This window comes from Eptesicus fuscus, chromosome 11 (genome assembly GCF_027574615.1).
Source record: "Eptesicus fuscus isolate TK198812 chromosome 11, DD_ASM_mEF_20220401, whole genome shotgun sequence".
Taxonomy (NCBI): Eukaryota; Metazoa; Chordata; class Mammalia; order Chiroptera; family Vespertilionidae; genus Eptesicus; species Eptesicus fuscus.
The window spans coordinates 24,631,914-24,643,941 of NC_072483.1; the positions used below are offsets into that span (position 1 = coordinate 24,631,914).

At 38.9% G+C, this 12,028-nt stretch overlaps 1 protein-coding gene across 2 annotated transcripts in view; it reads left to right on the top strand.

Annotated features, from left to right (window-relative positions):
- The window catches only part of ARHGAP15 (Rho GTPase activating protein 15), a 648,004-nt gene that overhangs the window by 88,534 nt on the left and 547,442 nt on the right, over positions 1-12,028 (top strand). For both annotated transcript variants that reach the window (XM_008143494.3, XM_054722880.1), the window contains exon 4: positions 4,935-4,996. In XM_008143494.3, the coding sequence (XP_008141716.1) occupies positions 4,935-4,996 (62 nt within the window). The remainder of the gene's footprint in view (positions 1-4,934; positions 4,997-12,028) is intronic.

Below are 12,028 nucleotides of genomic sequence, written 5' to 3' on the forward strand. Positions count from 1 at the left end.
TACTGAGAGTATTAAAAGTTCATAAAAAGTATAGTAAGTGCCTCATAATTAAATAGGAAAATAAATTCTAAATATGTTTAACAATTACAGTAGCCTGGTGTTGTAGTTACAGAGAGATGAGGCAAAGTTCACCTGGAGCAGGGCAGTCTGTCAGAGATGCTTTCACAGGGTGGCACTATTTTAAATGGCTCTTACAAATTTAGGGCTATCTCAGTTTTGTGGGTCTAGAAAAATTGTATTTGTCAAAGTTATCAGGGCTTACAGAGATAATGATTCCTAGGGACTATCTATTAGTAACCAAATTGTAAGTCTGATTTTATAAACTATAATTTTGATTTATAAATTTATGTAGTGGATATTCTGATGCTGACTATTTAAGGCACCCATATTCTACTTCAAAGGACTAAGAAGCTAATTTAGGAGTCATAGAGTGTTGCCAGTGAACACAGAATCAGAACAAAGAGGGGAAAAAAGAATAACTTAAATACAATAGCTGAGTAAATGTTATAAGGAATAAGGGCTTTGTGGTTGTGGTGTTGAAAGCCAAGTTTTCCTCATCAAAATCTGGTGAAAGTCTTAGATCCAGTTTATTTCCTTTTATTAACATGTATTTTGACAGAACTCTTTTGGTGTACTGGTGCTGATGAAAACCTATTGTTTTCAATTCTACTTCTTTTATCTGAGAACAACATGGAGACTTCACATAAAAAATTGCAGTGTCTGTACTTATGAGTATAGGCTGATCTTTCTGCCACAAGTGTTACATTAATCAGAGGTTGTCTTCTGCTCTCCTGCCTTGTCTATCACCTTCAACTAAGGTTGATAGACCAGTGCTATATGGATATCCTGTTACCATTCATTCTTTTCATCTGTATTTGAGCAGAGTTGGGTCTACTGTGTATGTCCTCAATGCTAGCAGACTGGCTGGCATCCAATCTAGAAATCGCTGATCTTTCCTGCCACTTAGCATTAAATAGGACTTCGATGGGACATTGGACAAATAGCTCAAGAAGCCAGATTCAGCATCTAAAGATTGGTTGACATTTCTTAAGTATACATAATTTAGGGGGTGTTACTATCTTAAAGACCTTCAAGTTGGCCCAGAACTTGGCATTATGGTATCCTCAACTTAGACCTAAAGCTATATATAATTTTATACATTACTAGAGATAAGACCACCTGAGTCCTAGATGACCGACATACTCAACTGTAATTTATGTATCATTGTCTTTTCAAACCATGGCATGAACATAAAGTAGGAATAAATAATTAGAATAATAATTAATAATGGTACCATATATAAACCTATATACAAAATACATGGACATTTTTTGCTTGACCTAATACTTCTGCCAGCTCCTATGAGCCTCCCAGAATAACTGATTCTTGGTACCTAGAACATAGTGAGACATTTCAAAATATGATGACAAGGAATACTAAAGTAATTTAAAATCTACCTCATGAAATATTTGCTTGCCAAAATGGGACTTAAACTAAGGCAGTGCTTTTGGTGTTGGAAGTCTGGTTGGAGTTTTCTACTCCAGGGCAAAAGCTGGCCTAAGTGTCTGAGGTGCTGGAGGATATTATGGTACCCATTCCCCTTAAAAGCAAAACAGGGTGAACATAGCAGCTGTATTGAAGGGGAAGGTTTTCTTTTTTTTTTTAACTTGAAAATTGGTTGGAAGAATGAATGACTGCAGATAAATATAAAGAGACAATGGGAAGAAATGAACATTTCCAGAAGTGAGAATGTGTGCATGATGTCTGTACATGTATATAAACTACATGTAGGAATGTGCATGCGGATACTTATAGATATGTGAAAATGTGCACATAGTAATAGTAAGTGTTGTAGGTAAGAGTACACAGTAAAAAGATGATTAGCTTCTTCTTAATACACTGAAGGCAGCTTGGATTTTGGAAGATGATATAGGAAAATATTACTAAATTGCCATTTACCCCTTCCTCTTTCCTTTTTCTGGGACCTCTTTGTGGTTATACCTGACAATTGTAATGCATTGACTCAAGATCATGGGAAATGGCTCAGCCTGTTTGATGGCAATTAAGTCGAATGTATAGAGTTCTAACATGAGAAAACGGACCCTGGCTCTAGTCTCAGGTACCTTGAAAAGGCCCAGCAGTGTCTGGAAGAACATAGCTTATGTGTTCAAGGAGATGGAATTTTAAGGTAAATAATTTTAGCCTGCTTATGTTGATTTCTCCCTGCATGAGTATTAACTTTTGCCTTTCACATTCCTCTTTTTGAGAAATGATCAACAAAACACTTATCTGGTCCACCCAGTGGCCTTTTAGTGAATATTTTTGGGGTAAGAAAGGGTATATTCTTAGCTGAGAAAGGCATGCATCAATTTTTCTGATGGGTAGAAAGGTTTTGTGGATTTTTGGTAGATAAATTCAGGCTTTTGGTAAATTTTATTTTCATCAGACGAAAGCTTAAGTAAAACAAATTTTGTCTATGGTTACACAACAAAATTTCTCAATATACATTCATAAAGAAAGGGACCTCCTCTGTGATGCTAATTGCTACTGAAAACATCCTTCTTTCAGACATTTGTAGAAACCAGTGCTACCCAGAGTTACATGCTGAACTTATTATATGGGTTTTAATGGGTAAACAAATAAGATTCCTTGGCACCAAGAAAAGGAAACAGTATACGTGGAATAAAAGGTGGGAAAAGCAAATAAATAGATGTATCCAAGTATAAAAAAGTCACTAATGAGCATCATGATTCTAAAAATTGTGCAAGAGAGCTTCCTTAGACTCTTTTACCCTGTGGAGAGCATGCTGAAGTAAAAGGAATTTTCTGGAAATGTTGATATGTAAAAAATTATTTGCTATGATTATCATAAATTATCACAATTGTCTTAATAATTATTCAGAAATCTTTTCCTCAAATATATTTTGAAGGTTAAGTACTGTACTTTGTATTAGGAATGTAATAATGAACAAGTCAGAAAAGATATCACCTAGATCAGAGAGGGTCTGTAAATAGCCAGTTCTTTAACTTGTGAAATTTTAGTGGTTTGGGACAACTCACTTATTGACAAATATCTCTTCCTTTCACCTGTCACAGTAGAGATTGAATTTCTTGGCTTTTCCAGGTTCCTATAATGATTTAAATAAAAATTTAAACAGTCCATTCTTCATCCACTCATTTGATCAAACAGTATTTATTATTGTGACTATTGGTGCCATCTAGTACTCTAGGTTCTGGGAATCCAGGTCTGAAAGGTAAAGTCACAGCACAGGTGCAGGCACAAGCAAGTAAGTGGACCATTAAAAATGATCCAGTAAAAGCTATGATAGTGACAATGGTAGAATGGAAATGGAGATTCAGGACAGGGGCCCCTAAAAGAGATTGCAGAGGAATCATGGGAAAACTCTAACAGACACATTACATTTTAAATTAGATGTCACATGTTTAGGAGTTTGTTAGAGGAAGGCATGGTGGAGGTGGAATATTACAGCAAGAAGAAAATGTCTAGGGTGTCACTGAGTGAGGTCCTTCAATATTAGGCAGGTGACTTCTTTTTTATGAGACTGACGCGCTCCCTACTGCGCTAACGAGGCACCTTGACTTCTTTTTTTTAAAAAAAAATTCTTTTTATTGATTTCCAAGAGGAAGGGAGAGGGAGTGAGAGAAACATCAATGATGAGAGAGAATCATAGATTGGCTGCCTCCTGCAGGCACCCTACTGGGGATCAAGCTCACAACCTTGGGCATGTGCCCTGACCAGGAATCGAACCAGCAACCTCCTGGTCAATGTTCAACCACTGAGCCATGCTGGTAGGGCAGGCAGGTGACTTCTTAAATTTTTTATCATATAGCATGAGAGAGAAGGTGTCAGCAATTCATCAAGATGAAAAGATGGAGCACAAGGTAAGCTCATAGAATTGGGGGGTGGTGTGAAACAAGGGGAAGGTAGAAATAGAATGTTAAGAAACTAAAACAGCTCTGGCTGGTTTGACTCAGTGTATAGAGCGTCAGCCTGCAGACTGGAGGGTCCCAGGTTCAATTCCAGTCAAGGGCACATGCTCGGGTTGTGGGCTCAATCCCCAGTCGGGGGCATGCAGGAGGCAGCCAATTGATGATTCTCATAATTGTTGTTTCTATCTCTATCTCCCTTTCCTTTCCTCTCTGAAATCAATACAAATATTTAAAAATATATATTAGTTGAAACTAAAACACTTATTATAGACTTTTCTGGGAGTCACTACATCACAATTTGCATGATGCATTTATTACCATAGTACACAAAACTTCTATGGTGTTATAAAAAATTATTGAATCTCCTTTAAGAATCTTGCTGCTGTACAACTAATGAAAGCCAATACATACAAACAGGAAAGGAAACAAACCCACATCATAGAAGAAGGTAGTGGGATGGTGTTACACAGCATATCTTGATAACAACAAAATGCATGAAATGTCACTGTTTTAAATGTCCTTCCATAGTTCACGTGCCTCAGTTACCTGGCTCCATTGAATTCTTTTAGATCCCTGGCCTCAGCAGGTACATGAGGAAGTGGGCGTGAGGAGTAAAGAAACAAAAGTACTTTTCCAAGGATGATCAGTAAAATTAAGGAGAGCATCAAATTTGTCTATGTTTTACTGTTGTTAATCAATTTTGTATGCAAGTTACTTCAATGCCCAGAAGGAAAAGCGAGTAAAGGTGTATCACCATGTAACAAGTCATTCACATTACTCTTTGTAATCTTTCTTTTGGATATTTAAGGGCTTGTAATGACTATCATCTTGCAGGCACTTCCCATAAGCTATATATGCATTATTAATGACGTTCTATGACTGGAAACTTCTATCACTACAATGACTTTTGGAAAGCATAGGTTCATTTAAACTAATAATGCATGGGAGTTTGTCACAGTTTTAACATATGCATTCTTCTTGCAGATGGTTGAAAAAGAAGGTTATCTTCAAAAAGCTAAAATTGCCGACGGAGGAAAGAAACTAAGGTAATAAAAGTTCTTTAATTCACTTTTATATGACTGTGCTAATTCCGCATCTCCTCTACTTGTGCCATCCCTTTTGTTTGAAAGTAAAGCCCTATGATACAAGACTAGAATATACTCTATTACTAAGATTGTTATTTTTACTGTAGTTATAGTTTTCCAATAAAAGTCCTATGTTCTATATTGTTGCACAGAATACATAAATAAAGTGCTCTTGTCTTCTTAGGACTTGAAATCTTTAAAAAATGCAAGGAAATAAGATAATGGGTTTGATTTATCATATTACCAGATTAAAGGGTGAGTGGACTTGTATTGCATTAAATAAAATTTTCCTGTAATACATTGCAAGCATAGTTGTTGTTTTTTTCTCACCAAATGAGGATTTGACGTACATTTGTTACCCAAATAAAAATAATTTGAGACAAACAAAAGGAAAATGAAATCATCTGTTAGATAAAAAGTTGAAAGTTGCATTTGGTGGCGCGATGAACACAATAGGTGAGAGAAATTAGAAAAGGTAATAAGCATTCCTCAGTCAAGGACAGAAAAAACCTTGAAGGAAAAAAGTAAGGTTAATAGGAGGGTAGAGAAAGACACTAGAATATTATGTATGTGTGGAATATTTAGAAATAATTATCTCCATTTTAGATTTTTCCTATTTTTCATATAGGTTCTATCACAGTTGACTCTTGAACAATGTGGAATGTTAGGACTGCCTATCCCCCACATAGCTGAAAATCTGCCTATCACGTTGTTTTTTAAATGGCCCTTCACTTGGGTGAATTCAACCAACCTGAAATTGAAAACAGTATTTTTGTTTCACTGTTGGGAATCCGCGGTGGGGAATCTGCATTTGGGAATGTGAAATAGTGCTTTCCATCCCCTTGGTTGAATCTGCTAGGGCAAAACCAGCAGATAGGAAGGACCAATTGTGTTTATTGAAACAATTCCTCCAATATGTGGACCCATGCAGTTCAGACCCATGTTGTGCTTGGTGATATGCAAGCTACAAAGGTATCTAGCAAGTGCTCAAATTGGGAGACAAGGCATATAGTGTCCTTGTTCATAAACCAGGTGTGGGGAACGTCCAGCCCTCGAGCTGTATAAGGCCCACATCTGATCTGTCCCTGCTGAGGCATTAGGGGTGAGTTAATTAAATATTTAATCAAATACAGCAGGCTATTTTTTAAATTAATCTTTATTGTGAGATTATTACAGAAGTCTCTCTTTTTTCCCCCCATACCTCCCCTCCACCGGATTCCCACCCCATCCCAGGCCCTCGCCACCCTATTGTCTGTGTCCATAGGTAAAGCATAAATGCATATAAGATCTTTGTCTAATCTCTTCCCACACCCCCACACCTTCTTCCCTCTGAGAATCATCAGTCTGTTCCATTTCCATGCCCCTCATTCTATATCATTCACCAGTTTATTCTGTTCATCATATTTTTTATTCATTTGATTTTTTAGATTCAATTGTTGATAGATATGTATTTGTTGCCACTTTGTTTTTCATATTTTTTATCTTTAGCTTTTTATTCTTCTTCCTTTTCTTAAAGAATACCCTTCAGCATTTTATATAATACTGGTTTGGTGGTGACCTTCCATTCTAAATGATAGCTTTGCTAGGTAGAGTAATCTTGATTGTAGGTTCTTGCTATGCATCACTTTGAATATTAATCACCACTTCCTTCTGGCTTGGATAGTTCCTGTTGAGAAATCAGCTTACAGTCGTATGGGTACTCCCTTGTAGGTAACTAACTGTTTTTCTCTTGCTGCTTTTAAGATTCTCTCTTTTTCTTTTGCCCTTGGCATTTTAATTATGATGTGTCTTGGTGTGGTCCTCTTTGGATTCCTCTTGTTTGGGGTTCTCTGTGCTTCCTGGACTTGTAAGTCTATTTCTTTCACGAGGTAGGAGAAATTTTCTGTCATTATTTCTTCAAATAGGTTTTCAATATCTTGCTCTCTCTTTCTTCTGGCACCCCCATAATTCAGATGTTGGTGTGCTTGAAGCTGTCCCAGAGGCTCCTTACACTATCTCCATATTTTTGGATTCTTTTTTCTTTTTTTTTTCTGGTTTGGTGTTTTTTACTTCCTCATATTTCAAATCATTGATATGATTCTTAGGATCCTCTAGTCTACTGTTGAATCCCTGTATATTATTCTTTATTTCAGTCAGTGTATGCTTTATTTCTGACTGGTCCTTTTCCATTTTGGGGGGCATTCTCACTAAGATCCTTGAAAGTCTCAGTAAATCCCTTGGAGGTTTCTAGAAGATTCTTGAGTAACCTTATAACTGTGGTTTTGAACTCTATATCCAGTAGTTTGCTTTCTTCTATTTCTTTCATTTGTGACATGTTTCTTTGTCTTTGCATTTTGGCTACTTCCCTGTGTTTGTTTCTATGTATTGGGTGGAGCTGCTAAGTCTCCTTGAGTTAATAGAGTGGCCTTGGATAGTAGGTGTCCTATAGGGCCCAGTGGCTCAGCCTCCCTACTCACCTGAGTTGGACACTGTAGGTGCACCCCTTTGTGGGATGTGAGCACAGTATTGTTGTAGTTGAGCCTTGATTGCTGTTGGTGTCACTGGGAAAAATTGACCTTAGGTCAATTGGCTGTGGGGACCAGCTGTGACTACAGTGGGAGAGCTGCTGTGCAGGAGACACCCCTATGGAGCAGGACTTGCTTCAGTAGGTCTTTGGTGCTCACTGAGTCTGCCCTTTGAGTGTGTCAGTTATATATGTAAAGAGTTTTAATCTGTTATGGTCTCACACTAACCACTGGGTACACTGGCTCTTGGGTTTCCAGGGAGGTGCAAAGTCAGCCACTGCCTGGGCCACCCAGCAGGAGCTATAGAGAGATCTGCAGATTCCTCCTCTTTTCTATCACAGCTGCCCAGACAAGGACCAGCTATGAAGCAAGGCAGACTGGTGCTGGTGCTGGGTCTTGGGCCTTTTATCAATACATTTGGTGCTCCCTGACCCAGGTGCAGCTTGTTTGACAAGTTTTTAGCCTGAGAAAGGACAGGCCATTCATATGCAAAAGCCTTTGCCCACAGCTTAGGTGGGGTTGTAAATTGTGTGGGGCGGGGTCTCAGGGAATCACCAGGGCAGAGCAAACAGAAATGGCTGCCAGTCAGCCCTGCTATCAGGGAGGTCTCAGCAGTGGGATCGGGCCTAAACTGGCAGTCAGACATCCCCCGAGGGGTCCCATATTGGGAGGACATGCAGGCCGGGCTGAGAGACCCTCCCCCCACGTGCATGAATTTCGTGCACCAGGCCTCTAGTGATATTATAAATATCCAAATGGCCCTTGGCAGAAAAAGACAACACATCCATAAACCATTCTTGTGAATTTCTTTCTTTGAAGGTGGTTTCAAGAAAAAGCAGAGAAGCGAAACAGAGCTCTTTCCCTAACTCATTCAGAGGATATCATTTTTAGGTAGTTTCAATCAGTTTGTATACCATTTTGTGTTTGTTTTATTTGTTGTCACTTTAATCAGTTTGCATGCCATGCCTGTGTTCTAGTTTAAATTCACATAAACAGTAGTTTGTACTCTTATTGTTATTTTAGTCAGTTTGCATGCTGTTATGAATTCTTTCAGCTTTTTTCATTTAAAGCTATATAAATTTTAGTTTCACTTTTTTTTCTTTTTAACTTCAGGTGCACAGAATTGAGTTGATTGTACTCTTCAGTGTGTGGTCTTGTATTAACATTATCTGGGGAGGGCCCATTGCTGGTTTTACTTTATTTTCAGTCTTCAATCCTCACCTCAATCCCTTGTAAAATGTGTGTTCATCAAATTCACTCTCCATACATTCAATTGGCTATATGTGTGGCTTTCTAGAAAGTAGTGTGTAGTTGTGTGTATGTGAATGTGTTCTTAATTACAGAAGCCTTTTTGTTTTATAAACCTCATTTTGTTTCCTACTAGTTTAATTTAATGTTAGTGTTTGGATATCTATCTATATCAATATATTGAAAATTAGTTCATTGCTTCCAACTGCTGCCCATTTTGCCATTATGTACAAATACCAGAATGAGCACCTAAATTGTCCCTAACTCCTTTGATCACAAACAACATTGCAATAAACCACATATATGGCTCCTTAGTAACCTGTTAGGAATTCTTTCCAGTGCATATCCCTAGGAGTGAAGACTTGCAGGGTAGAAGGAACACACATTTATAAATTCATTGAGTGCTTCTGCCAGACTTTTTCCTGAATGAGTGCATACATTCACATTCTTTCTGCAACGCAGAAGGGCTCTGTCTCACCATAATCTTATCAGCACACAGCTTCATATACCTCTCAGTTTGGCAAGTCGATGGCCATACAGAATTACTTCAGTGTTGCATTTATTTTTATTCCTCTGATTAGTATTCCAGTTGAGCATCACTTTATCTCTTTCAAGTCAATCAGGCTCTGCATTCTGAGAATTGCCTCTGCGTTAAAGTCTGACTATTTTCTATTGGGTTTCTGACTTTTTTTTGACAGAGAGAATTCCTAATATATTTTAGGTAGTAATACCTTGTCAACATTAGACTTTGCAAAAATCTCCTCTCCAACTCTCTCATATCATCCATTTACTTTCTTGATTAAAGTCCTTAAGGACCAGACATCTTTAATACAATCCCATTTGTTGCATAATATTACTCTATTATTTTGGGGGTTTCTTTTGTCTGTATTATAAATACTTTACAAATTGAACATTGTGGATAAAGTCACCATGTATAATCTTATCTAATGAAAGAGTAATATGCAAATTGACTGTCACTCCAACACACAAGATAGCTGCCCCCATGTGGTCAAAGATGGCTGCCCCATGTGGACACAAGATGGCCTCTACAAGATGGCCAGCAGGGGAGGGCAGTTGGGAGGAACCAGGCTTGCAAGGGAGGGCAGTTGTGGGCAATCAGGCCAGCAGGGGAGGCAGTTGGGAGAGACCAGGCCTGCAAGGGAGTGCAGTTGGGGGTGATCAAGCCTGCAGGGGAGGGCAGTTAGGGGTGACCAGGCCAGCAGAGGAGGGAAGTTGGGGGTGACCCAGGCCTGCAGGGGAAGGCAGTTAGGGGCAATCAGGCAGGCAGGGGGGCAGTTAGGCATCAATCAGGCTGACAGGGGAGTGGTTAGGGGGTGATCAGGCTGGCAGGCAGAAGCAGTTAGGGGCAATTAGGAAGGCAGGCAGGTGAGCAGTTGGGAGCCAGCAGTCCTGGATTGTGAGAGGGATGTCTGACTGCCTGTTTAGGCCTGATCCCGGTAGGATCGGGCCTAAACAGGCAGTCGGACATCCCTCGAGGGGCCCCAGATTGGAGAGGGTGCAGGCTGAGCTGAGGGACACGCCCCCCCTTGCACACATTTTGTGCACCGGGCCTCTAGTCTATATATATAAAAGGCTAAGTGACCAACCATACGTCCCTCTGAGCATCTGACCAACTGACCAGCCAGTACATATGATGTGCACTGGCAATTTAAAAATAAATGTTAACTTGCGCATGCACAATACATATAAAGCTCTCGCTGGCGCCAATCACACGTGACACCAGAATGTATCTGAAGACCAACTGTTGGCACAACGTACCTCTGATGCTGTTTCCTGTGATGCCAGCATTTGCTATGACTATTAATAAGTCACAAGGACAAACTCTAGACAGGGTAGGAATATTCCTACCTGAACCCGTTTTCAGCCATGGTCACTTATATGTTGCTTTCTCTCGAGTTTGAAGAATCTGTGACGTTAAAGTTTTAAATACTTCATCACAAGGGAAATTAGTCAAGCACTCTGAAAGTGTTTTTACACTTAATGTGGTGTACAGGGAGATATTAGAATAAATTTGATCAATTTATCAGTCATTATTTTTATCAATGTTGTTTTTATATCATGTCTTTGTTGTTACATCATGTTGTTTATTAATCAATTTATTATTTTCATATACATTTTACTAATTTTATTTCATCTCTGACACTTCTATTATAAAGGGCAATTAGCAATATTAAAATATTTTGTATTTTAATTTTATAATCCTATATTATATATACTATTTTGATATATAATTTTTTGTAGTAATGCAATTACCGCACGATTCTTTCTTCTAATTAATTTCCTTTCATTGTGCACAAATCCTTGCACTGGGCCACTAGTAACATATAATATTCCACCATATCGATGGGACTGTAATATACCAATCCATTCCTACACTCTTCTTTTATTTGATATTTAAATTGATTCCAGTTTTATACTAAAACTAGAGGCCCAGTGCACAAAATCCGTGCCCTGGGGGGGGGTGTCCCTCAGCCCACTCTGCACCCTCTCCAATCTAGGAACCCTCAGGGATGTCCCTGTGGGATCAGGCCTAAACGGGCAGTCAGACATCCCGCACACAATCCAGGACTGCTGGCTCCCAACTGTTCACCTGCCTGCCTTCCTGATTGCTCTAACCACTTCTGCCTACCAGCCTGATTGACACCTAACTGCTCCCCAGCCAACCCAATTGCCCCCACCTTCCCTATCCTGCCAGCTTGGTCGCCCCTAACTGCCCTCCCCTGCTGGCCTGATTGCCCACAACTGCTCTCCCCTGCTGGCCATCTTGTGGCGGCCATCTTGTGGCGGCCATCTTGTGGCAGCCATCTTGTGACCACATGGGGCGGCCATCTTTGACCACATGGGGGTGGCCATCTTGTGCGAGGGTGTGATGGTCAATTTGCATATCACCTCTTTATTATATAGGATAGTTATAATTGCTGCAAACCTTCTATTACTTGTCAATTTTTCTTTTATATTTTCTTTAGATTAACGCTAACTCTGCATTACTTGATTAAATCACACGACTATTTTTTTTAAAAAAATACCTATTATGTATGATTTTATTTCTTGCCTAAGGAGTCTGTATTTTTTTTTGTAACTGCCAAAAAAATATTAAGTTTGATCATAACCTTAAAAATGTGTAACTTTATCCCCTTGATAATTTAGTAAATATTAAATTACTATTAAATTATAACCATAATTGTTATAACTTATATTTCCTATGTAAAATTTTGTTTGA